Source organism: Anolis carolinensis, chromosome 5 (genome assembly GCF_035594765.1).
Source record: "Anolis carolinensis isolate JA03-04 chromosome 5, rAnoCar3.1.pri, whole genome shotgun sequence".
Taxonomy (NCBI): domain Eukaryota; kingdom Metazoa; phylum Chordata; class Lepidosauria; order Squamata; family Dactyloidae; genus Anolis; species Anolis carolinensis.
In genome coordinates this window covers 3,996,340-4,020,502 of record NC_085845.1, presented here as the reverse complement: position 1 = coordinate 4,020,502, position 24,163 = coordinate 3,996,340, and the positions used below count along the sequence as shown (strand labels likewise).

At 44.6% G+C, this 24,163-nt stretch overlaps 1 protein-coding gene across 3 annotated transcripts in view; it reads right to left on the bottom strand.

The window, feature by feature from the left end:
• Window positions 1–838: 838 nt before the first annotated feature.
• Window positions 839–24,163, bottom strand: part of c5h2orf81 (chromosome 5 C2orf81 homolog) — a 25,220-nt gene continuing 1,895 nt past the window's right edge. For 2 of the 3 annotated variants that reach the window (XM_016997778.2, XM_016997777.2), the window contains exons 2-4: window positions 14,037–14,264; window positions 10,275–10,481; window positions 839–2,024 (exon numbers count right to left, since the gene is read on the bottom strand). In XM_016997778.2, coding sequence (XP_016853267.2) covers window positions 900–2,024; window positions 10,275–10,481; window positions 14,037–14,264 — 1,560 coding nt within the window. In that variant the 3' untranslated portion in view covers window positions 839–899. Of the gene's footprint in view, window positions 2,025–10,274; window positions 10,482–14,036; window positions 14,265–19,510; window positions 21,475–24,163 lie in introns of those variants that run through there. The other variant, XM_062981934.1, reaches the window with a different exon arrangement.

Below are 24,163 nucleotides of genomic sequence, written 5' to 3'. Positions count from 1 at the left end.
ACACAACCTGGGCATCACAACCAAACCCAGTGAAGACATCTGACCTTGCGCGTTGCTACTCTGCTGCTGAATACATGTGCCCAGTGTGGAATACATCTCACCACGTTAAAACTGTGGATGTGGCTCTTAATGAGACATGCCTCATTATCTTTGGATGTCTATGCCCCACACCACTGGAGAAATTATACTGTTTAGCTGGCATTGCACCACCTGACATCCGCCAGGAAGTATCAGCCTGTAATGAAATGATCAAGGCATTGACATCTCCAGCCTATCCTCTGTTTGGATATCAACCAGCACGTCAACGCCTTAAATCAAGAAATAGTTTTCTAAGATCTACAGAGATACTTGCAGGAACACCTCAGCAAGTGAGAGTCCAAAAGTGGCAGGCTCAAACCTGGAACCTCAATCCATGGCCGATACCGAATGAGAGACTCCCTCCTGGGAACATTGAAGACTGGGTGACTTGAAAGGTGATCAGACTGTGCTTTGGCACCACAAGATGCAGAGCCAACCTTGAGAAATGGGGCCACAAAGTGGAGTCCACAACATGTGAGTGTGGAGAAGAGCAAACCACAGACCACTGACTACAATGCGGTCTGAGCCCATTCACATGCACAAGGGAGGACCTTCTTATAGCAACACCAGAGACATTCCAAGTGGCCAGGTTCTGGCCAAAAGACATTTAGTATCATGCCAAATTTTAAACTTTGTTTGTGTTTTTAAAAACATTACAACTGCATTCTCGGTTCGGTTCTGATACCATAAATATCCTCAGCTGATGGGAACGAGCCAGTCACCCGGGAGAACCCCACAAAACAGCCAAGGAGAAGACGAGTTGTGCCAAAGTCCTTCCTTTTTATTAAGCAACAAGGGGCTTAAGTCGGGGGTCCCTATTCCTAGCAAGGGCACCTGGGCCGTGCAGCCACTCTCGGGTGCAGCCGTGGCAGGGGCCGAAAGGGGGGTTGCTCCGCGCTCGCCGTGGGGAAAGGCGTCTGGGCAGAGAGGGTACGGAGCTCCCCGTGGGCCTTCCTGGCCACCCCCTCCTCCAGAGGGGCCATGGGTGGGAGGCAGTGGGTGGGACTGCTTCTGTAGCGGAGCGTGACCCCCGGGGCCAGGTCCACCCTCTCCATCAGCAAGGTGGGCTTCACGAAGATGAGGCCGGTGGGCTCCAGGACCCTCTCCGGGGGAGGGGGCAGCTGGACGGCTTCCTCCTGCAGGGTTAGACCCGGGCCCTCCCACAAGAGCCCCGGAAGGGCCCCCAGGGGCTGGACGCCGTTGAAGCCCACCACCGTGTCCCTCCTGCGTGCCATGGAGAGCTGGAGGGGGCGTTGGCGGGGGCGCCCGCGCATGGGGCATCTCCCCGAAACGGTCTTGAGGGCCTCCCGCCGGCGGGACTCCTCGTCCACGTCCACCACCTCCATGGTGGGCCGGATCCAGTGCTTGGGCAGCCGGGCCGGGTCCAGGCGGGGGACGAGGGTGACGCATCCGTGCGAGTCGTAGGAGACGTCCTTGGTGATGGGAGGGCGGCCCACCTGGATCCGCAACAGGTTGCTGCAGGAGGGGGGAAGCATCAGGGGGTGGCCCACCTCTTCATGCTCCTGTGGCTTCAGGGAGATCTGAGAGAGCTTCTGCAGGAATGGCTCCTTCTCCCTCTCGGAGCTCGCCTGGGAGGACAACGGGAAGCTGAAACGGGTCGTCCGCACGGTTTTGTCGCCGGTCTGGAGGGGCCTGATGGACAGACGGTGCAGGTAAAGCGAGGCCCGAGCCGCTTTTATGGGTGGGAGCCCCTCTTTGGATCTGAACCGGCTGGCACGGGACTCCAATGGGTGGACGTCTGGAAAGGATGGCTGGGGGAGCTCCTCCTGCTCCTTTTCCTCTTTCTCCTCCTCCTCCTCCTCCTCCTCGTCCTCCTTCAGTAGGGAGCTCAAGAGCCCTGGAGCAACACCCACCGCCATGTCTCTGTCAGGCAGCGCCTCCACTTCCACCGCAGGGGTTTTCTCCAGGAGGATGGCTAACGGCACCTGGAAAGAAAAAGGACACCATGAGGAGCTGCCCAGTCACCCAGACTGCAGGGTGGAAGTCCTCTTTTGCCTATGTCCCTCTTCTAAGCCACACCTTATGAAGTCCCCTCACTCGCCACCTTACCTGAGAGCCACTTGCACCCTGCCCAAGATACCAAGGTGCTTGTTTATAAAGCCATTCCCCTCCCAGCCCTGCTCTATGCCTGTGAAATGTGGACGGTCTACAGACATCACACTCAACTCCTGGAGCGTTTCCATCAGTCTTGCCTCAGAAAAATCCTGCCAATCTCTTGGGAAGACAGGCGGACAAATGTCAGCGTGCTGGAAGAAGCAAAGACCACCAGCATTGAAGTGATGCTCCTACACCATCAACTCCGCTGGACTGAAGGCCACGTTGTCCGAATGCCCAAAGATCACCGTCTCCCAAAGCAGATGCTCTACTCTGAACTCAAGAACGGGAAACATAATGTTGGTGGGCAGGAAAAGAGATTGAAAGATGGGCTCAAAGCCAGCCTTAAAAACTGTGGCATAGACACTGAGAACTGGGAAGCCCTGGCCCTTGAGCGCTCTAATTGGAGGTCAGCTGTGACCAGCAGTGCTGCGGAATTCAAAGAAGCACGAATGGAGAGCTTAAGGGAGAAACGTGCCAAGAAGAAGGAGCGTCAAGCCAACCCTGACCGGGATTGCCTTCCATCTGGAAACCGATGTCCTCACTGCGGAAGGGAGAACATGCAGATCAAGAATAGGTCTCTTCAGCCACCTAAAAATTCACCCTCAAGACCTCACGACTGGAAGACCATCATCCTCGAACTACGAGGGATCGCCTAAGTAAGTACCCTGCCCACCAACGAGACCCTGCCTACCGCTCCCTTCATGCCTTAGCCCCTGCCTCACTAAGATAGGCATTTTGGAAAATAACTGCACCCACTCTTTGGACACATATCTTTTTGTCAATACATAGCAACCATAACCTTGTTGAAAAGGAAAATAATATGTCATATTGTTGTATGAGAAAACCAGCCCCGGGTCCTTGGGACATCTAGTTTACCTGGGCCAGGTCACCGCTCCCTGAAGTCTCCTTTTTTCTCTCTCTTTTTCTCTCTTTCTGGCGCCTGCCAGAGCACTAATCCAATAAAAGGCAAAGCACACTCCTTAGATGCCTTGCCATCTCCTCTGAAGGTTTATATCAGGGGTCCCCAAACTAAGGCGGCCCTTAGAAGCAATTTAACCAGCCCCCACAGCACAAGGGCAGAAGGGGGTTGGGCTAAATGACCCAAGGGGTCTCTTCTTCTCTTACAACCATTATTATTATTATTATTATTATTATTATTATCAACACAACGACGTTGTATGGCACAGCAAACAAGATAGATATGCTGGATTTCATATCACAAAACCACAAGTCGAACACTTCCCAAGTGTCTAGGACTGTGTGATGTATTTTCTGATGATGTGTGCAGATCCCAGTAGGGTGGCCTTTTGCAGTTGGCAGATGGTGATTTTGTCAATGTCTATTGTTTCCAAATGCCGGCTGAGATCTTTTGGCACAGCACCCAGTGTGCCCATCACCACCGAGACCACCTGTACTGGTTTCTGCCAGAGTCTTTGAAGTTCAATCTTGAGGTCCTGAGAGCGGCTGAGTTTTTCCTGTTGTTTTTCATCTATGCGACTGTCACCTGGGATGGCAACATCAATGATCCAAACCTTGTTCTTTTCCACAACTGTGATGTCTGGTGTGTTGTGTTCCAGAACTTTGTCAGTCTGGATTCGGAAGTCCCACAGTATCTTTGTGTGCTCATTTTCCAATACTTTTGTAGGTTTGTGATCCCACCAGTTCTTTACTGCTGGAAGGTGGTACTTGAGGCATAAATTCCAATGAATCATTTGGGCCACATGGTTGTGCCTCTGTTTGTAGTCTGTCTGTGCGATTTTCTTACAGCAGCTGAGGATATGATCAATGGTTTCGTCGATTTCCTTGCACAGTCTGCATTTTGGGTCATAAGCTGATTTTTCGATCTTGGCCTGAATTGCCTTTGTCCTGATGGCTTGCTCCTGGGCTGCAAGGATCAGGCCTTCTGTCTCCTTCTTCAGGGTCCCATTCGTGAGCCAGAGCCAGGTCTTCTCCTTATCAGCTTTTCCTTCAATTTTGTCAAGGAACTTTCCATGCAGTGTTTTGTTGTGCCAGCTGTCAGCTCTAGTTTGTAGTGCGGTTTTCTTGTACTGGTTTTTTGTCTGCTGTGTTTTGAGGAGTTTCTGATTTTTGACTTCAATCCAAGCAGGTTCTTCACTTTGCTTGACATATTCTGCCAGGGCATGTTCTTCTTCTTTGACTGCTTGTTTGACTTGTAAGAGTCCTCTGCCCCCTGATCTTCTAGGCAGATATAGCCGGTCAACATCACTGCGAGGGTGCAGAGAATGATGAATGGTCATGAGTTTTCTTGTTTTTCTGTCCAAATTGTCCAGTTCCACCTGTGTCCAATTTATAATGCCAGCAGTATATCTTATGACAGGTATGGCCCAGGTGTTTATGGCCTTGATGGTGTTGCCGCAGGTGCCACCTTGACGTGGTGGGGGGGCTTAGCTGCTCCAATGATGACTGAGGGCTGTGCTGGCGGTAGTGTAACTACCGGCAGGTCCAACCAAGCCAGAGAGGCCTCAGCTGAGGAGCACAACCAAGAGCACCTAACCCATTAGCATATGGAGAATCAAATCCAAACGAAGTCTATACTGGCTCGGTCGTCGCCCAGGATAAAAAGGACCGCGGTGGATGCTGCTGATTCTGGACATCCATCGACAAGTGGGCTACGGAATCATCAAAACCCAAATGAACAGTCACAGAAGCGGCAAAAATATACAATGCCAGAAAACAGCACAATTATGAAATGCTACTACAAATCTGAACCTCAAAGGCGTGGCTACCAAAAAAGGATGCATCAGCTATGGAAACAAGAGTACCCTGACTCACAGATAACAGAACCCCGACTGGCTGACCAACGAAGATTCATAATTATTATTATTATTATTATTATTATTATTAATATTATTATTATTTTATTGTATGAAACAGCAAACAAGATAGACATGCTGGATTTCATATCACAAAATCACAAGTCAAACACTTCCCAAGTGTCTAGGACTGTGTGATGTATTTTCGGATGATGCATGCAGATCCCAGTAGGGCGGCCTTTTGCAGTTGGCAGATCGTAATTTTTTATTATTATTATTATTATTATTATCATCATCATCATCATCATCATCATCATCATCATCATCATCATCATCATCATCATCATCATTGAGGCTGGGTGGCCATCTGTCAGAGGGGCTTTGCTTGTGCTTTTGGTGCACAAAGGCAGAAGGGGATTGGACTAAATGGCCCAAAGGGTCTCGTTCAACCCTCTATTATTATTATTATTATTATTATTATTATTATTATTATTATTATTATTAACATTGAGGCTGGGTAGCCATCTATCAGGGGTGCTTTGCTTGTGCTTTCGGTGCACAAAGGCAGAAGGGGATTGGACTCAATGGCCCAAAGGGTCTCTTCCAACCCTCTTTATTATTATTATTATTATTATTATTATTAACACTGAGGCTGGGTGGCCATCTGTCAGGGGTGCTTTGCTTGTGCTTTTGGTGCACAGAGGCAGAAGGGGGTTTGACTAAATGGCCCAAAGGGTCTCTTCCAACCCTCTTTATTATTATTATTATTATTATTATTATTATTATTATTATTATTATTATTAACACTGAGGCTGGGTGGCCATCTGTCAGGGGTGCTTTGCTTGTGCTTTCGGTGCACAAAGGCAGAAGGGGATTGGACTCAATGGCCCAAAGGGTCTCTTCCAACCCTCTTTATTATTATTATTATTATTATTATTATTATTAACACTGAGGCTGGGTGGCCATCTGTCAGGGGTGCTTTGCTTGTGCTTTTGGTGCACAGAGGCAGAAGGGGGTTTGACTAAATGGCCCAAAGGGTCTCTTCCAACCCTCTTTATTATTATTATTATTATTATTATTATTATTATTATTATTATTATTATTATTATTAACACTGAGGCTGGGTGGCCATCTGTCAGGGGTGCTTTGCTTGTGCTTTTGGTGCACAAAGGCAGAAGGGGATTGGACTAAATGGCCCAAAGGGTCTCTTCCAACCCTCTTTATTATTATTATTATTATTATTATTATTATTATTATTATTATTAACACTGAGGCTGGGTGGCCATCTGTCAGGGGTGCTTTGCTTGTGCTTTTGGTGCACAAAGGCAGAAGGGGATTGGACTCAATGGCCCAAGGGGTCTCTTCCAACCCTCTTTATTATTATTATTATTATTATTATTATTATTATTATTATTATTATTAACATTGAGACTGGGAGGCCATCTGTCAGGGGTGCTTCATTTGTTCTTTTTGTGCACAAAGGCAGAAGGGGGTTGGACTCAATGGCCCAAGGGTCTATTATTATTATTATTATTATTATTATTATTATTATTATTATTATTATTATTGACATTGAGACTGGGAGGCCATCTGTCAGATGTGCTTTGCTTGTGCTTTTGGTGCACAAAGGCAGAAGGGGAATGGACTCAATGGTCCAAGGGGTCTCTTCCAACCCTCTTTATTAATAATAATAATAATAATCATTATTATTATTATTATTATTATTATTATTATTATTATTGCTCGGTGGTCATCTATAGTCCAGCCTAACCCTAACCCTAACCCTCCAACGGTCCAAAGGATTGTGAACTGGCCCCCTGTTTAAAAAGTTTGGGGACCCCTGGTTTATATGATGTGCCATGACAACCAGGGGTAGATTACCCCTGGCCATGACGTACTAGGAAGCCTGACTTGTTAAAGGTACTTTGGGAAACTATGTTTCTCATGTATATAATTTGCCCCAAAAACTCCGTGTTTTTTCCTATGTGTTCCTATTTGGCCTATATGTTGTGTTAACCTAATGTTTTATGCCCCTGAGATCCCCATTCCTTCCCTTTGGGGGAAACCGTGTTCCTGAACCCAAAGATGTCTTGCATCCCACACAATTGCATAGCCTGGGGGAAAGAAACTAAGCTGGGAACTTCCTCATCATGCTCCCAGTTTCACCTATATTTTTGGACTTTACCTGGACACTGCAACACAATACTTCTATTCAGGCGGGGGAGATCACCTCTCCCTGCCCTTGGGGAAGAACCAATTTCACCACCTGCGCCTTTGATGAACAGGACCGCTCGCACTGGAAGGAATCTGAATGTCTACAGCCAAACCCCAACCTCTGTCATTTTGCATGATTATGTCAGAACACGATGTTTTGTTTCTCTGGGATCTGGAATCAGCAGGCCAGCCCTATTAATGGGCCAGGACATGTTCATGGGCCAGGACATGTTGGGGGCCGGGCTGTGGCGCAGCTGGCTAGTAACCAGCTGCTATAAATCACTACTGACCGAGAGGTCATGAGTTCGAAGCCCGGGTCGGGTTAAGCCTCCGACCATAAAAAAAAAAAAAATAGCCCCGGCTTGCTGTTGACCTAGCAGCCCCGAAAGACAGTTGCATCTGTCAAGTAGGGAAAATTTAGGGACGCTTTATGCGGGAGGCTAATTTAACTAATCTACAACACCATAAAACTGCTCACAAGGAAAAGAAGAGGAAGAACAGCTACCAATGGACGGTGAAGCAACAGCTCCATCTGTGGCCGGAACCGTGAAGCTGGAAAGATGTTAAAAATGCCTCTGTGTCTGTCTAGAACTGAATGTTGTTTGTCTGTTGGCATTGAATGTTTGCCATATATGTGTTCATTGTAATCCGCCCTGAGTCCCCTTCGGGGTGAGAAAGAAGGGCGGAATATAAATACTGTAAATAAATAAATAAATAAACAATAGCCTTCCTGGGTAGGGCCAGAGACACCCTCAATCATTTTGTTATTTTTCCTGTCAATAAAGAGGAACTTCACCTGTCGCCACTCAAATCACCCACTGTAAACAGCCATGCTGGCCGTGACTGGTCAGAATTAGAGGCTTGGCTGCAGCCTATGCCAACTTGTGTACAAAAGGGGCTATGAAACTGTATTCTGTATGCTATCTACTATGTGAATGAACACTAGCTAGCATCTTATCTGCAGATAACAAAATCTTCCTTGGCTGAAAATCACCTTCTCTCCTTGCTTGCTGGCTAATTTCAATTGGGCCTGATCTGTATGCTCGCCACAGCAAGTACTCACTCAAAATGGCAGCTCAGGCTGATCACTTGCCTGGGTTTCTGCCAACAGGCTTTTCCCTGGTCTCACTGCCAGGGGTTGCCTCCTAAAATGAGGCCAACAATATCCGCTTGGCAAATGTGAATCTCCATGAACACGTGGGGACCACCTTTTGAAAACTACTAGTCAAGAAAAACATGACCTTGTTAGAAGTCAACGCTTTGAACATGCGATATTCACAAGCATTCATGTAATGGCACACAGGGAACTAATCTGTTAGACTGAAGAACCATGTCTTTGAAATGCCAAGGACAAAGACAGGCCACTACAAAAATATATTTGATTAGCAGAGGATGGTTGTTTCTTTGAAGTTGAAATTGCAGTTGCAGTTGCCCAAAAGATATACACTCCCTTGAAACCTCTTAGTTTAAAATTTGCACTCACAGATATAAAAACAATGTCTTCTTTGACAAATAACTTAAATTGTTTACTCACAAACATATTGTATTAATTCACCATACAGCCACATTTCTTATTAAAATTCAGTTACAGATAGGATATATCTTTTCTGTGTTGAGAACACAGGTTATCATTCTTAATCAATAGTCCATAGTCTTTAAGTAGTTGTACTCACTGAAGTCCAGAAGCATACATGCATCCATTGAAGTCTCTAAGCAGGCACATGCATCCACCTCCACTGAGGTCTGATGCAAAACTGCTTCCATCGAAGTCTAAGCACATACATCTGCTTTCATTGAAAACCGAACACATACTGAATACAAAATGGAGTCCTGAGTCTGAACATGCTTAGTGTAGTCACATGTCTGTTACCCCTCCCACACCAAAGAGGTACAGTCAGGGGCGGTTCAACCATTAGGCAAACTATGCGGTTGCTGAAGGCGTCATGAGTTGGAAGGGCACAGCCCGCCTCCCTCCCTCTTGTCTGTTTGAGGCTAGTGTGAATGTTGCCATTGGCCATCTTGATTAGCATTTAATGGCCTTGCAGATTCAAAGCCTGGCTGCTTTCTCCCTGGGGGCATCCTTGGTTGGGAGGTGTTAGCTGGCCCTGATTGTTTCCTTTCTGAATTTCCTCTGTTTTCAGGGTGTTCTTCTTTATTTACTGTCCTGATTTTAGAGGTTTTTTTTTTAATACCAGGGGCCAGATTCCCTTTCGGTGGCCTTTTAATTCCTATGGATTCCTAAGGACCCTCAGGGCTCTTCCACACAGCCATATAACCCAGAATATCAAGGCAGTATAACCCACAATATCTGCTTTGAACTGGGTTATCTCAGTCCACACTGCCCTATATCCCAGTTCAATGTTTGGTACTAAATTCGTAAATATATTCATTCCTACATAACATTACCATGTATTGAACTGCTTTTTCTGTTGATTTGTTGTAAAACATGATGGTTTGGTGCTTAATTTGTAAAATCATAATGTAATTTGATGTTTAATAGGCTTTTCCTTAATCCCTCCTTATTATCCAACATTTTCGCTTATCCAACGCTTTTATCTTTCAGTGATTGGTTTGGGGGGGGGGGGGTTTTGCCAAAATTCTGTTCACTTACACTTGAAAATTACCTAGGGCCAGCCCTGGGTACAGTCAAACTGGCAAATCAACATACATATAGAATACAGATTTGCAAATACAGTAGTGTCTTACTTATCCAAGCCTTGCTTATCCAAGTTTCTGGGTTATCCAAGCCATTTTTGTAGTCAATGTTTTCAATATATTGTGATATTCTAGTGCTAAATTCGTAATTATAACATAACATTATTGCATATTGAACTACCTTTTCTGTCAAATTTGTTGTATAACATGTTTTGGTGCTTAATTTGTAAAATCATAACCTAATTTGATGTTTAATAGGCTTTTCCTTAATCCCTCCTTATTATCCAAGATATTCGCTTATCCAAGCTTATCCGTTTAGCTTGGATAAGTGAGACTCCACTACATATAAACAAATAAATGGTGAGAGGCTTGGGAGGTTGCAGTTTCCAACAGTGCAGCAAAGGCGCTCGTTTCCTTCCCGCACGGGCCCCATACCTCACTCTCCAGCGGGGCTGGCGTGGTTTGGACAACAGGCACAGAGCCCTGAGCCCAGCAGTCCGTGATGCCGGGCACTGGCTCCTCGTCCTCCTGCCAGGTGGGGTCCGTGGGCACATCCACCTCGCCTTCGTCGCGCACCAGGAAGCGCCACTCGATGATCTGGATCATGGCCTCCCGGGCCTGGTTGATGACGTAGGGGATGCACTGAGGAGACCAAGCAGGCGAGCGGGTGAGTGCAATGCAGAGGCAGGAAGGCCAACACAAAGGACAGAGGCTTCCCAATGGCCTGGGTCCTCAGCACACCAGGTTCAAATGCCAAAGCCTCCAAGTCAGGGGTCCCCAAACTTTTTAAACAGGGGGCCAGTTCACGATCCTTTGGGCTGTTGGAGGGCCGGACTATAGTTGGCCACCGAGCAATAATAATAATAATAATAAATAATAATAATAATAATAATAATAATAATAATAAAGAGGATTGGAAGAGACCCCTTGGGCCATTGAGTCCAATCCCCTTCTGCCTTTTTGCACTGAAAGAACAAGCAAAGCACCCCTGACAGATGGCCACCCAGCCTCAATGTTTATTATTATTATTATTATTATTATTATTATTATTATTATTATTATTATTATTATTAACTAGGTGCCGTGCCAAAGGATCTCAGCCGGCATTTGGAAACAATAGACATTGACAAAATCACGATCTGTCAACTGCAAAAGGCCACCCTGCTGGGATCTGTGCTCATCATCCAAAAATACATCACACAGTCCTAGATACTTGGGAAGTGTTCGACTTGTGATTTTGTGATATGAAATCCAGCATGTCTATCTTGTTTGCTGTGTCATACAATAATAATAATAATAATAATAATAATAATAATAATAATAATAATAATAAAGAGGGTTGGAAGAGACCCTTTGGGCCATTGAGTCCAACCCCCTTCTGCCTTTGTGCACCAAAAGCACAAGCAAAGCACCCCTGACAGATGGCCTCCCAGCCTCAATGTCAATAATAACAATAATAACAATAACAATAATAATAATAATAATAATAATAATAAGGGTTGTAAGAGAAGAAGAGACCCCTTGGGTCATTTAGCCCAACCCCCTTCTGCCCTTGTGCCGTGGGGGCCGGATTAATGGCATCAATGGGCCGCATCCGGCCCCCGGGCCTTAGTTTGGGGACCGCTGCTCCAAGTGAACATTAGGGAAAAGAGGTCCCTAAGGTTAAGGGCTGGAAAAATGGAAGATGGGTGATCTTCCGTCCTTGGAGAATGAATGGCACACTTCACAGAATTGCTTTGGCAGGAGGTTTCCTGCCAGGAGTTGGTCTAGATGACATTTATGTTAGTGTGTGTTAATGTTTTGAGGTTGAAATGTTATATCAAGTTAAACTGTTTGGTGTTTTGCAACTGTGTTTCCGGCAAAGCATTTCAGCAGTGCAGGAGTTAATCACTAGACTGCTTGTTTGATTGCCCACAGGACCTATGGGGCACAGTTTCCTTTTGAACTGTCTGGCCGGAACTCATGAACTGTGGAATGTGCTTTCTTATCTGTGAGTTGAGCTGTGCTTGCCAAGTGAAGAGGCTGTAAAGAGAATGCCAGCTCACAGCGATGGCTTTTGTTGTGCTTTGTAAATATGTAGATATTGAAATGTTTGGACTTCAGACTACAGATGTATTTGAGTCTGACATTTGAACAGAGGAATTGGTGTGGCAGACGATTGCAACCAATTCATCAGGGTGCTGGAGCAGATGATTGATGGAGTTTGAAGAAACCCACCCAGCGCGCACCCTGAGACCCCACGCTGACAATTTAGGAGTCCCTTCCAAATATCCCATGCTGCAAACATGCCTTCCTCATTCTCTCTGGAGCCAGGACGAATCCTTGCTTGGTGAAAACAGCAACTCTATCTGAAAAATATGCAACCACAATAAAGGTTCAAAACATGAAACACAATATGTGTATTAGAGCATCATATACATACTAATGTTAATAATAGTAGTATACATGATAATCAAATACAGTCAGCTGTAATGACACACAGTAGTAACTTACAGAGTATAAAGATTGAAATGCTACAAAGAGCAGTTTTCAGTGTAGAACAATATGTACAAGACTCCAACTAAATTTTGTTAACAACACAGTATGTATACATTCAATCTCTCCAAAATGATATGTGATAATATGCTGTGAAACGAAATAAACCAGTAAACAATATGATTGACTCAGACCTGGCGTGATTTATTTAGTTTCACAGCAAATGCTTTGTAGCATTTAAATCTTTATACTCTGTAAGTTACTACTGTGTATCATTACAGCTAACTGTATTTTATTATCATGTAAATTAGTATTATTAACATTATTATGTATATGATGCTCTAATATACATATTGTGTTTCATGTTTTGAACCTTTATCATGGTTGCATATTTTTCAGATATTGTTTAGAATAGACATCTGTGTTTAGTTACTACTGAAAACAGCAACTCACCTACCTTCTGGGCAGAAACTGCCTCTTTAGAAGATATTATTATTATTATTATTATTATTATTATTATTATTATTATTATTATTATTATTACTATTAGGAGCTTCTGGTGGCACAGCAGGTTAAACCGCTAAGCTGCTGAACTTGCTGACTGAAAGGTCGGCAGTTCGAACTTAGGGAGCAGGGTGAGCTCCTGCTGTTAGCCCCAGTTTGCCAACCTAGCAGTTCAAAAACATGCAAATGTGAGTCGATCAATAGGTACTGCTTCGGCAGGAAGGTTACACTGCTCCATGCAGTCATGCCAGTGGCCACATGACCTAGGAGGTGTCTATGGACAGCACTGGCTCTTCGGCTTTGAAATGGCGATTAGCACCAACCCCCAGAGTTGGACACGACTGGACTTGATGTCAGAGGGAAATCTTTACCATTATTATTATTATTATTATTATTATTATTATTATTATTGATACAGGAAACTCAAAGCGGCTTGACATAAAAGCATCAGCATACATTTTAAAATGTACCAATATGCAAACATTAAAACAGGATTAAACCTAAGCAGTATTTTATATTTAAAAGACCATTAAAACATACTCAAAGTTAAAAATCAAAGCACCCTTCGACTTGATCTTAAAAACCTTTGTCTTTAAAAGCCTGCCTGAATAAAGGAGGACCTGCCTGGGTGGCTTTCTCTGCTTCCCCTGAAACTGAGGCAGAGGTTGGGGCCCTTTAAATGTCCACATCTTAACCCTATATTATTGGGATACTTATACGCTGACCTATGCCACTCTCTGGGTGGCAATCCATTACATTGGCTTAAGCTTAGCAAAATAAAGCAGTAACATTTCTGAAATAAACAGACTGAACAAACTATAAACAATTACATGAGTAATTGATGGCAAAGGTCTAGTGGACTGGGTTGCTGTGGGTTTTTCGGGCCATTTGGCTATGTTCCAGTAGCATTCTCTCCTGATGTTTCACCTGCATCTATAGCAAGCATCCCCAGAGGCTTGTTCAGAGGTCAAACCCAGTCATTCCGGCCATGGAAGTCTTCGACAGTCCCTTGGATTGTTTTAAAAGAACGTAAAACAATTGCACAGATTTAGACAGAACCTGTTGGGAGCCAAGGGCCTTGAAAGACTTGGGGGTGTCACCAGACATGACCCCCAGCCTCTAGCGAGAAGCCAAATTCTGACCACCAAAGGCCCACTTGCTCATCTAGAGCACCACCCCGTCCCACCCACCTTGCTGGCCCCAGGAGAGGCCTCTCACCTGACGGTCCAGGTAGACCTTGTAGCATTCCTCCATGACCTGGTCCAGCATCACGGCCAGGAGGTCGGCCACGCTGTCTTCCGCCTCTTCGTAGGAGAGCATGGAGACCCAGTCGCCTTCGCACAGGCGTCCGGGCACGATCTCCACCTGCGGGACGGGCACCGTGGGTGGCCGGGCGCGCTCCGCCCGGGACTTGGCTTGGGCCACGCGGTCTCGGGAGGCCATTTTCTGCAGGGGGGCAAACAGAAGGGGCCACTCAGCACCAAGGCTGGGGAGCAGGAAGCCCAAGGAGCTGCAGGGCAAGGCTGTCCGACGCCAACCACTCTCCGGGCAAAGCGTATCCGGTTGCCTGGCGACCCGAGAATCCTGATTATGACAAGCTCAAAGGCCAGGATTCTGAGTCCAGCGTCCAGCAGAGGGCATTCCAGACCATGGAACTCTGGCCAGGAGCTGAGGGGGAAATATACATGTGATGTCCACTGTCCAGGCTTCTTGGGAAGGGAATTGGGAACAGAGACACAGCTGGGCAGTTCCAGAAAGCAGTAGCCATAAGTGCTGTGGACAGAAGCAAGAAAGGCCCCAGGTAGCTGTCCAGCCTTGGCAGATAGCTCTGTAGTGGCTTTGGCTGGTGCTCTTGTTAGAGACTAGCCCGGAGGGGAAGTAAAGGAGAGAATTCCAGGAGAGCAATAAAACAAGCCTTTTGTTGTTATCACAGCTGATGATAAGGCAAAGCAGCCGTAGGTACCCACTCTAGTGGGTCCGTATCATGTGCATAACAAACAAAGAATTTTATATCTCAGCTTATCTAAAATGGACCAATGGCTGAGGGTCTTCCACACCCACTTTGGCATAAGTGATACCTGTTACCTCACTTATTGGTTTTAAGATAACTTTTGGTCTTAGAACATTCTGGAGAAAGGCACCAGCTCACAGAAAGGGAGGGGCGCATGCACAGGCAAAGCTACATAGGCAATAATTGACTATTTTCTGGCTTATGGTCCCTAGACTCTATCCATCCCAGCTGGGGCTGCCTGCTCCAACAGGGCATCAGTGGCTTTCAGGGGGGCTCCAGCACAGGTAGAGGCTGCTCCCAATCACCTGTTTTAGCCACAGGTGAAACAGGTTGATGTTGTGGGTACTGCAAGCCACTATGAGTCTCCTTGTGGAGAGAAAAAGTGAGATATAATAATAATAATAATAATAATAATAATAATAGAGGCCTATAAATACCTGGGCATATTACAGCTGGACAACATCAAGCATGAATATGTGAAAACTGTGGTCAGCAAAGAATACACACAAAGGCTCAGAAAAATTCTCAAAAGCAAGCTCAGTGGAGGCAACACCATCAAGGCCATAAACACCTGAGCCATACCTGTCATAAGATATACTGCTGGCATCATAAACTGGACACAGATGGAACTGGACAATTTGGACAGAAAAACAAGAAAACTCATGACCATTCATCATTCACTGCACCCCCGCAGTGATGTTGACCGGCTATATCTGCCTAGAAGGTCAGGGGGCAGAGGACTCTTACAAGCAAAACAAGCAGTCAAAGAAGAAGAACATGCCCTGGCTGAATATGTAAAGCAAAGTGAAGAACCTGCTTTGAGTGAAGTCAAAAATCAGAAACTCCTCAAAACACAGCAAAGAATCAGTACAAGAAAACCGCACTACAAACTAGAGCTGACATTGCATGGAAAGTTCCTTGACAAAATTGAAGAAAAAGCTGATAAGGAGCTGGCAATGGCTCACAAATGGGACCCTGAAGAAGGAGACAGAAGGCCTGATCCTTGCAGCCCAGGAGCAAGCCATCAGGACAAATGCGATTAAGGCCAAGATCAAAGAATCAGCTGATGACCCAAAATGCAGACTGTGCAAGGAAACTGACGAAACAATAGATCATATCCTCAGCTGCTGTAAGAAAATCACACAGACAAACAGAGGCACAACTAAGTGGCCCAAATGATTCATTGGAACTTATGCCTCAAGTACCACCTCCCAGCAGCAAAGAACTGGTGGGATCACAAACCTGCAAAAGTATTGGAAAATGAGCGTGCAAAGATACTGTGGGACTTCCGAATCCAGACTGACAATGTTCTGGAACACAACACACCAGATATCACAGTTGTGGAAAAGAAATAGGTTTGGATCATTGATGTTGCCATCCCAGGTGACAGTCAAATGGACGAAAAACAACAGGAAAAACTCAGCCGCTATCAGGACCTCAAGAAACTGGCAGAAACCAGTGCAGGTGGTCCCGGTGGTGATGGGCACACTGGGTGCCGTGCCATGCCAAAAGACCTCAGCCGGCATTTGGAAACAATAGACACTGACAAAATTACGATCTGCCAACTGCAAAAGGCCGCCCGACTGGGATCTGCACACATCATCCGAAAATACATCACACAGTCCTAGACACTTGGGAAGTGTTAGACTTATGATATTGTGATACAAAATCCAGCATATCTATCTTGTTTGCTGAGTCATACTATGTCATTGTGTCAATAATAATAATAATAATAATAATTCTACCACCAACATCACCCAGCTTGAGCTTCAGGAGTATGAACCCACATGCTGAAGATCTTCTTGACTCCTCCGCCTGGGCATGGGTCACTGAAGCTCTGCTTTCTGAACTCAAGCATGGAAGGCTGGCCTGACAAGTCTCTAATGCTCTCCCCACAGCTGCCCGGCTTTCATAGGGAGTACCAAATGGCTTGATTTTGGTTGCTGGTTGGCTTCTCGGTGAGATTTGGGTGCTCTTTTGCAGCATTGGTCCCAACTGAGACCAATAGAAGCCAGGTGTCCAGGAGCCCAAAGGGCCTTGGGCATGCTAAGAGCATGGATGCCATGGGGCACAGATGCCACTCCTTCCACCTCTGCAGCCTCAACAAGAGCTGTGGTAGATTGTTCCCAGAAAGGAGGTGGACAGAAAGGAGGTTTCCACATCTGCTAGTCAGCATCTTTATCAATGACTTGGACATTGTGAGAAAAGGCATGCTTATCAAATTTGCAGGTGACACCAAATTGGATGGGGTAGCCAATACCCCAAAGGACAGGATCAGCATCCAAAATATGTCAACCGATTAGAACCAGAATTAACCAGATGGATTTCATTGAGGGAAAATATGAAGCTACACTTAGGCAGAAAATATGAAATGCACAGAAGATGGGGAACCCCTGACTTGGAAACAGTCCATGGGATCTAGGAGTCAGTAGACCACAAGCTGAACATGGGCCAACAATGTGATGCGGCAGCTAAAAAGGCCAATGTGATTCTAGGCTGCATCAAGAGGAGTCTAGTGTCCAGATCAAGGGAAGTCATAGTCTCACACTCTTCTGCTTTGGTCAAACTTCTTCTAGAGCAACAGTGGGTCCAGTTCTGGGCAATGCCAGTCAAGGAGATGGGAGAAGCTAAAATGTGTCCAAAGAAGGGCAACCAAAATGGTCCAAGGTCTGGAAACCATGAATCGCTTTGAGAAATGGCTGAAGGAGATGGGGATGGAGGAGAGAAGGCTGAGAAGGGACAATGGAGCAATGTTCAAATATCTGAATGGATTTCACTTTTAAAAGAAGGGGGAAAGCTTGTTTTCTGCTGCTTTAGAGACTGGGACACAATTGAGCCATGGATCCAAATTGCAGGAAAAGAGATCCCGCCTGAACATTAATTAGGAACAACTTTCTGACAGTAAGGGCTGTTTGGCAAAGGAATATGTCGCTTTGGAGTCTGGTGTAGTTTCCTGCTCTGGAGGTTTTTAAGCAGAAGCTGGATGGCCATCTGTCAAGAGGGATTGCATGGTGTCTTCCTGCTTGGCAGAAGGTTGGACAGGATTGCCTTTGGGGTCTCTTCCAATTCTGTTTCTATGACTTTGATTCTGTGAGGTGTACAAAAGGCTGGGGATTGCTGGACCCATGTGCTTCATCAGCAATGGCCCTTTTGCTTTTGTAGCCTGCAGCTACAAAACCCCATCACACCCCACAAAATCCTGCTCTCCCGAAAGTATCACCTTCAGGCATGGGATGCAGATACTACAAGATCTGATAACTGCAGCGAGAATTATCTGTCTGCAAAGATGGAAAGAACTAGGCATCACAATGCAAGAATGACCGACCCAGATCTGCGATGGGACAAAGTTGGACTCCTTGACCAACTTCAATGAAGCCTGGGACTCATCCATCGCTTTTTCACAGCAACAAAAGGGGGTGATTAATGAGTCAGAGGAATGCTATGAAAAGTAGAAGCATGCTTGTCTATAGTGATATTTAAAGGGATTAACAACACTACGTAATACAATCTTTGTTCCTGGGTTATCAATGTCATTTCTTAATTAATTTTATCATAAAAACATGGGGAAATTTTACTAAACTTGCTTTTGCAGGACAACCTGCAGCACATTTTGCTCTAGTTTTTCAATGGATTATCTCACCATCGAGTCTCAACCAATTCAACCTAGTTTGTGGCAGGCATAAAAACAAAGTTTCTGGAGTAGAACAACTACTTTCAAAGTAAAGACCACACAATTAGATAGGAAATAATACTTTCAAAACCAGGAATAGAAATGTTTTTCAAATTTTGTTACATAGTGCAATCTATGTCCCAGTAGTTGTGTGTCCGATGTATAAGTTTGTTTTAGGTTAGTGTGATTGTTTTAGATGTAGTCAATACTCTACCTCTGAAAGAATCATATTATTGATTGCCCATAAGAATGATCATTTTATATTACAGTAGAGTCTCACTTATCCAACACTCGCTTATCCAACATTCTGGATTATCCAATGCTTTTTTGTAGTCAATGTTTTCAATACATTCTGATATTTTGGTGCTAAATTCGTAAATACAGTAATTACTACATAGCATTACTGTGTATTGAACTACTTTTCCTGTAAAAATTGTTGTATAACATGATATTTTGGTGCTTAATTTGTAAAATCATAACCTAATTTGATGTTTAATAGTCTTTTCCTTAATTTCTCATTATCCAACATATTCGCTTATCCAACGTTCTGCTGGCCCGTTTATGTTGGATAAGCGAAACTCTACTGTATTTATTTATTTATTTACACCCCCACTTTATCACTCCCAAAGGGGACTTATAAAAATTTATTCTTTTTTGGTATTGTTTTTGTTCTCCCTAGTTGTTTTTTCCCTAAATCTACATAAATAAAAGTTAAATAATATCTATGCATCTATCTATGTATGGAGGGTTTTGGGGGGTATTGCCCTTGGATGTTGGGAGTTAGGATCCACCTGCATCCAGAGATCACTGCGACCCCCATCAATGACGGATCTGGACCAAACTTGGCATGGAAACCCGCCATGCCCAACTCTAAATACTGTCAAGGTTTGGGGAAAATTGACCCATAATGTTGGGAGATGTGGTTCACCGGCATCCACAGAGCATTGTAAACACAACCAATGATGGATCTGGGCCAAACCTGGCACACAGGCCTGCAATACACAAATTTACCTATTGATGCAGTTTGGGGAATGATGAGAGATGATGATGGGAGTTGTACTTCGCCCACACCATAATGGCTCCATTCACAAAACCCCTAAAGCGAAACAATTACATCATGTAATGCGATTTTTGTTCCTGGTGTTATCAATGCCATTATTTCCTAATTGGCTCTATCATAAAAACAAGGGAAAACTTTATGAAACTGCAAAAACTTTATCTTTGCGGGAGGGGCACCCTGCTATGGCACATTTTGAGATATTTTTCCAATGAATATATCATAAGAGTCTCAACATGGGTTGCTGTCAGTTTTCCAGGCTATCTGGCCATGTTCCAGAAGCATTCTCTCCTGACATTTCACCCATATCTATGGCAGGCATCTTCAGAGGTTGTGAAGTCTGTTGGAAACGAGGCAGTGGGTTTACATATCTATGCAATATCCAGGGTGGGAAAAAGAATTCTTGTCTGTTGGAGGCAAGTGTGAATGTTGCAATTGGCCAACTTGATTAGCATTGGATAGACTTCCTAAATGGTTCTATCATAAAAACATGGGAAAAGTGCAAAAGCTGTTTCTGTGGGAGGGACATCCTGCAGCACATTTTGTGATAGTTTTTAAATGGCTATCTGATAGAGAAGGCATGGGAAAACATAGACCCTCCTCTAGGTGTTTTGGACTTTAGGAAGCATACCTTGGCCCTTTTAAAGCAACTCCACTGGCTTCCAACAAGTTTCCAGGCCCAATTCAAAGTGCAGGTGATGATTACTTATAAAGCCCTATATGCTTTGGGTCCAACCTGTCTTTGAGACCACATCTTCTATGAACCGTCGCATGCACTGTGATCGGCTGGAGAGGCCCTTCTCTGGGTCCCACCACCGACTCAAGTATGGCTGGTGGGGATGAGAGAGAGGGCCTTCTCGGTGGTGGCTCCCCAGCTCTGGAATACCCTCCCTAAAGTAAATTAAATTAGACCCCACTCTTCAAGCTTTTTGGGCAGGTTTAAAATCATGGCTCTTCAGACAGGCCTTTGCCCTTGTGTAATTCTATAGTCAGCCCCATGATCCACTGATTATCACTTCGCACTTTGATTTGTTACTGCAGAAAGCCAGCTATTTCACAGATCCTACTGCAGTTTGGAACATTTTATAATTTTAACAATTTTTACAATTGTATTAGCTGGGATATTATATGCATTGTTGTTTTATATTTATGTCACTATGTAAATACCTAGGTATTGTTGTCTATATGCGGCACTTGGAGTGCTTCCGAGAGCCGCCCCGAGTCCCTTCGGGGAGATGGTGGTGGGGTATAAATAAAGTTATTATTACTATGTGGACTTCACCTCCCAAAGTTGAAGTCTACATAAGGACCACCAAACGCAGCATTGCCCAGACAGAAATCAAAGAACACAAAAGGCCTTGTAGACTGATTCCACTAGAGAGAACGGCCATAGCAGAGCACCTGATGAAGCAACCTGGACGCAGCATATTATTTGAGAACACAGAAATGCTGGACCACTCTCACAACCATCATGTCAGGCTACACAGAGGAACCATTGAAATCTAGAAGAAACATGTGAACAATTTCATTGAAAATGCCTAGGGGCATCGTTTATTTGTGAGATGTTGACTGGCACTTGGTTGTTTGCTGTCTGGAATTCTCCTGTTTCTGAGAATTGTTAGTTATTTACTGCCCTGATTCTAGAGTGTTTTAATACTGGTGGCCAGATTTGGTTCCTTTTCATGGTTTCCTCCTTTCTGTTGACATTGTCAGTTACACTGGTCCAGGTATACGCTCGCTCTGTGCAATAATGTTTTTACTGACTGTCATGTTTAAATGTATTGTTTTTCCAATGTGGATTTTTTATTATAATGTGTACGTTATTGTCATTTTATACTTTTGATATTAATGAAGGAATTGTGGCATTGAATGTTTGCCATTTATATGTATGTTAACCGCCCTGAGTCCCTCTGGGGAGAAAGGGCGGTCTAGAAATAAAGTTTTATTGTTGTTATTGTTATTTTTGTCCACATGCTTGTGGATTTCAATGGCTTCTCTGTATAGACTGTGTAGACAAAGATCCACCCAGAGAAAAAGTGTGCTTACCATGAACCACTGACAGAATAGAGAAGCTGATGAAGAAACACAACCTACAAACTATCCACAAACCCACTAAGAAAATCCAACAAAGGCTATGTTCAGCAAAGGACAAAAGGGAGCCTCCAACCACTGTAGGAGTTTACTATAGAAGTCTACAGAGGGACCATCAAATGCAGCATCGCCCAAACACGAATCAAAGAACATGAAAGACACTGCAGACAATTCCAACCAGAGAAGTCAGCCATAGCAGAGCACTTGATAAACCAACCTTGCTAGGGTTAGGGTTTGTCCTATTGAATAACAGTATCTCTGTTGCACTTTATTCCATTCCTTCAGTTGGAAATAGTTCTCATGTTTAACTCATCCCAAGCCCCTTTTTCATGATAATAATCCCGGGCTATTTACCTCTCCTCCATCCGGGACTCAAAAAGATCTTGTCGTGGGTGTCTACTACAGACCTCCGAGTCAGGATGAAGGACCTGATGAAGCCTTCTGTCAACAGCTGACCAAACAGGCACAAAGAAGAGATATAGTAGTCATGGGCGATTTCAATTATTCCGATATCTGCTGGAAAACAAACTCAGCCAAGAGTACAAAGTCCAACAAATTCCTCACTTGCCTTGCAGACAATTTTATGGTCCAGAAGGTAGAAGTGGCAACAAGAGGATCAGCAACTCTTGATCTAATCTTAACAAATGTGGAAGACACAGTTGAAGTGGTTGGATCCTTAGGGGCAAGTGACCATGTGCTCCTGGAGTTTGCAATACAAAGGAATGCTGAAACTAAGACAAGTCAAACACGCATTCTCGACTTTAAGAGAGCTGACTTCCAAAAAATGAAGGAATTACTGAGCGGCATTCCATGGACGCCAATATTAAAAAACAAGGGAGTTAAGGATGGATGGGAGTTTTTCAAAAGTGAAAAACTCAAGGCGCAAATGCAAACAGTGCCAACAAAGATGAAAAATAAGACAAGTGCAAAGAAGCCAGAATGGATGTCCAAAGAACTTCTAACTGAGCTAAAGCTCAAAGGTGACATGCACAAGAAGTGGAAAAGGGGAGAAATCACCAAAGAAGAATTCAAACGTATAGCCAACACCTGTAGGGAAAAGGTTCGCAAGGCTAAAGCACAAAATGAGCTCAGGCTTGCCAGGGACATAAAAAACAACAAAAAAGGCTTTTTTGCTTACGTTGGTAGAAAAAGGAAGAAAAAGGAGGCAATAGGGCCATTGCAAGAAGAAGATGGGGTGATGGCAACAGGGGACAGGGAAAAGGCAGAACTACTTAATGCCTTCTTTTCCTCGGTCTTCTCACAAAAAGAAAGCCATCTTCAACCTCAGCAACATGGAATGGACGAAGGATTGGGGGAAATCCAACCCCAAATAGGGAAACAAGCTGTCCAGGAACACCTGGCCTCTCTAAACGAATTCAAGTCCCCAGGGCCAGATCAGCTACATCCAAGAGTATTGAAGGAATTAGCGGAAGTTATTTCAGAACCACTAGCAATTATCTTCGAGAGTTCTTGGAGAACGGGAGAAGTCCCAGCAGATTGGAGGAGGGCGAATGTGGTCCCTATCTTCAAGAAGGGAAAAAAGAACGACCCAAACAATTACCGTCCGGTCAGCCTCACATCGATACCAGGCAAGATTCTGGAAAAGATCATCAAGGAAGTGGTCTGCGAACACTTAGAAACAAATGCGGTCATTGCTAATAGTCAACACGGATTTACCAAAAACAAGTCATGCCAGACTAATCTGATCTCTTTTTTCGATAGAGTTACGAGTTGGGTCGATACAGGGAATGCTGTGGATGTAGCCTACCTGGATTTCAGTAAGGCCTTCGACAAAGTCCCCCACGACCTTCTGGCAAATAAACTAGTAAAATGTGGGCGAGACAAAACTACGGTTAGGTGGATCTGCAATTGGCTAAGCGAACGAACCCAAAGGGTGCTCACCAATGCGTCATCTTCATCATGGAAAGAAGTGACAAGTGGAGTGCCGCAGGGCTCCGTCCTGGGCCCAGTTCTGTTCAACATCTTTATTAACGACTTAGACGAAGGGTTAGAAGGCACGATCATCAAGTTTGCAGACGACACAAAACTGGGAGGGATAGCCAACACTCCAGAAGACAGGAGCAGAATTCAAAACGATCTTGACAGACTAGAGAGATGATTGGCCGAAACTAACAAAATGAAGTTCAACAGGGACAAATGCAAGATACTTCATTTCGGCAGAAAAAATGGAAATCAAAGATACAGAATGGGGGACGCCTGGCTTGACAGCAGTGTGTGTGAAAAAGACCTTGGAGTCCTCGTGGACAACAAGTTAAACATGAGCCAACAATGTGATGCAGCAGTTTAAAAAGCCAACGGGATTCTGGCCTGCATCAATAGGGGAATAGCGTCTAGATCCAGGGAAGTCCTGCTCCCCTCTATTCTGCCTTGGTCAGACCACACCTGGAATCACACTGTGTCCAATTTTGGGCACCACAGTTGAAGGGAGATGTTGACAAGCTGGAAAGCGTCCAGAGGAGGGCGACTAAAATGATTAAGGGTCTGGAGAACAAGCC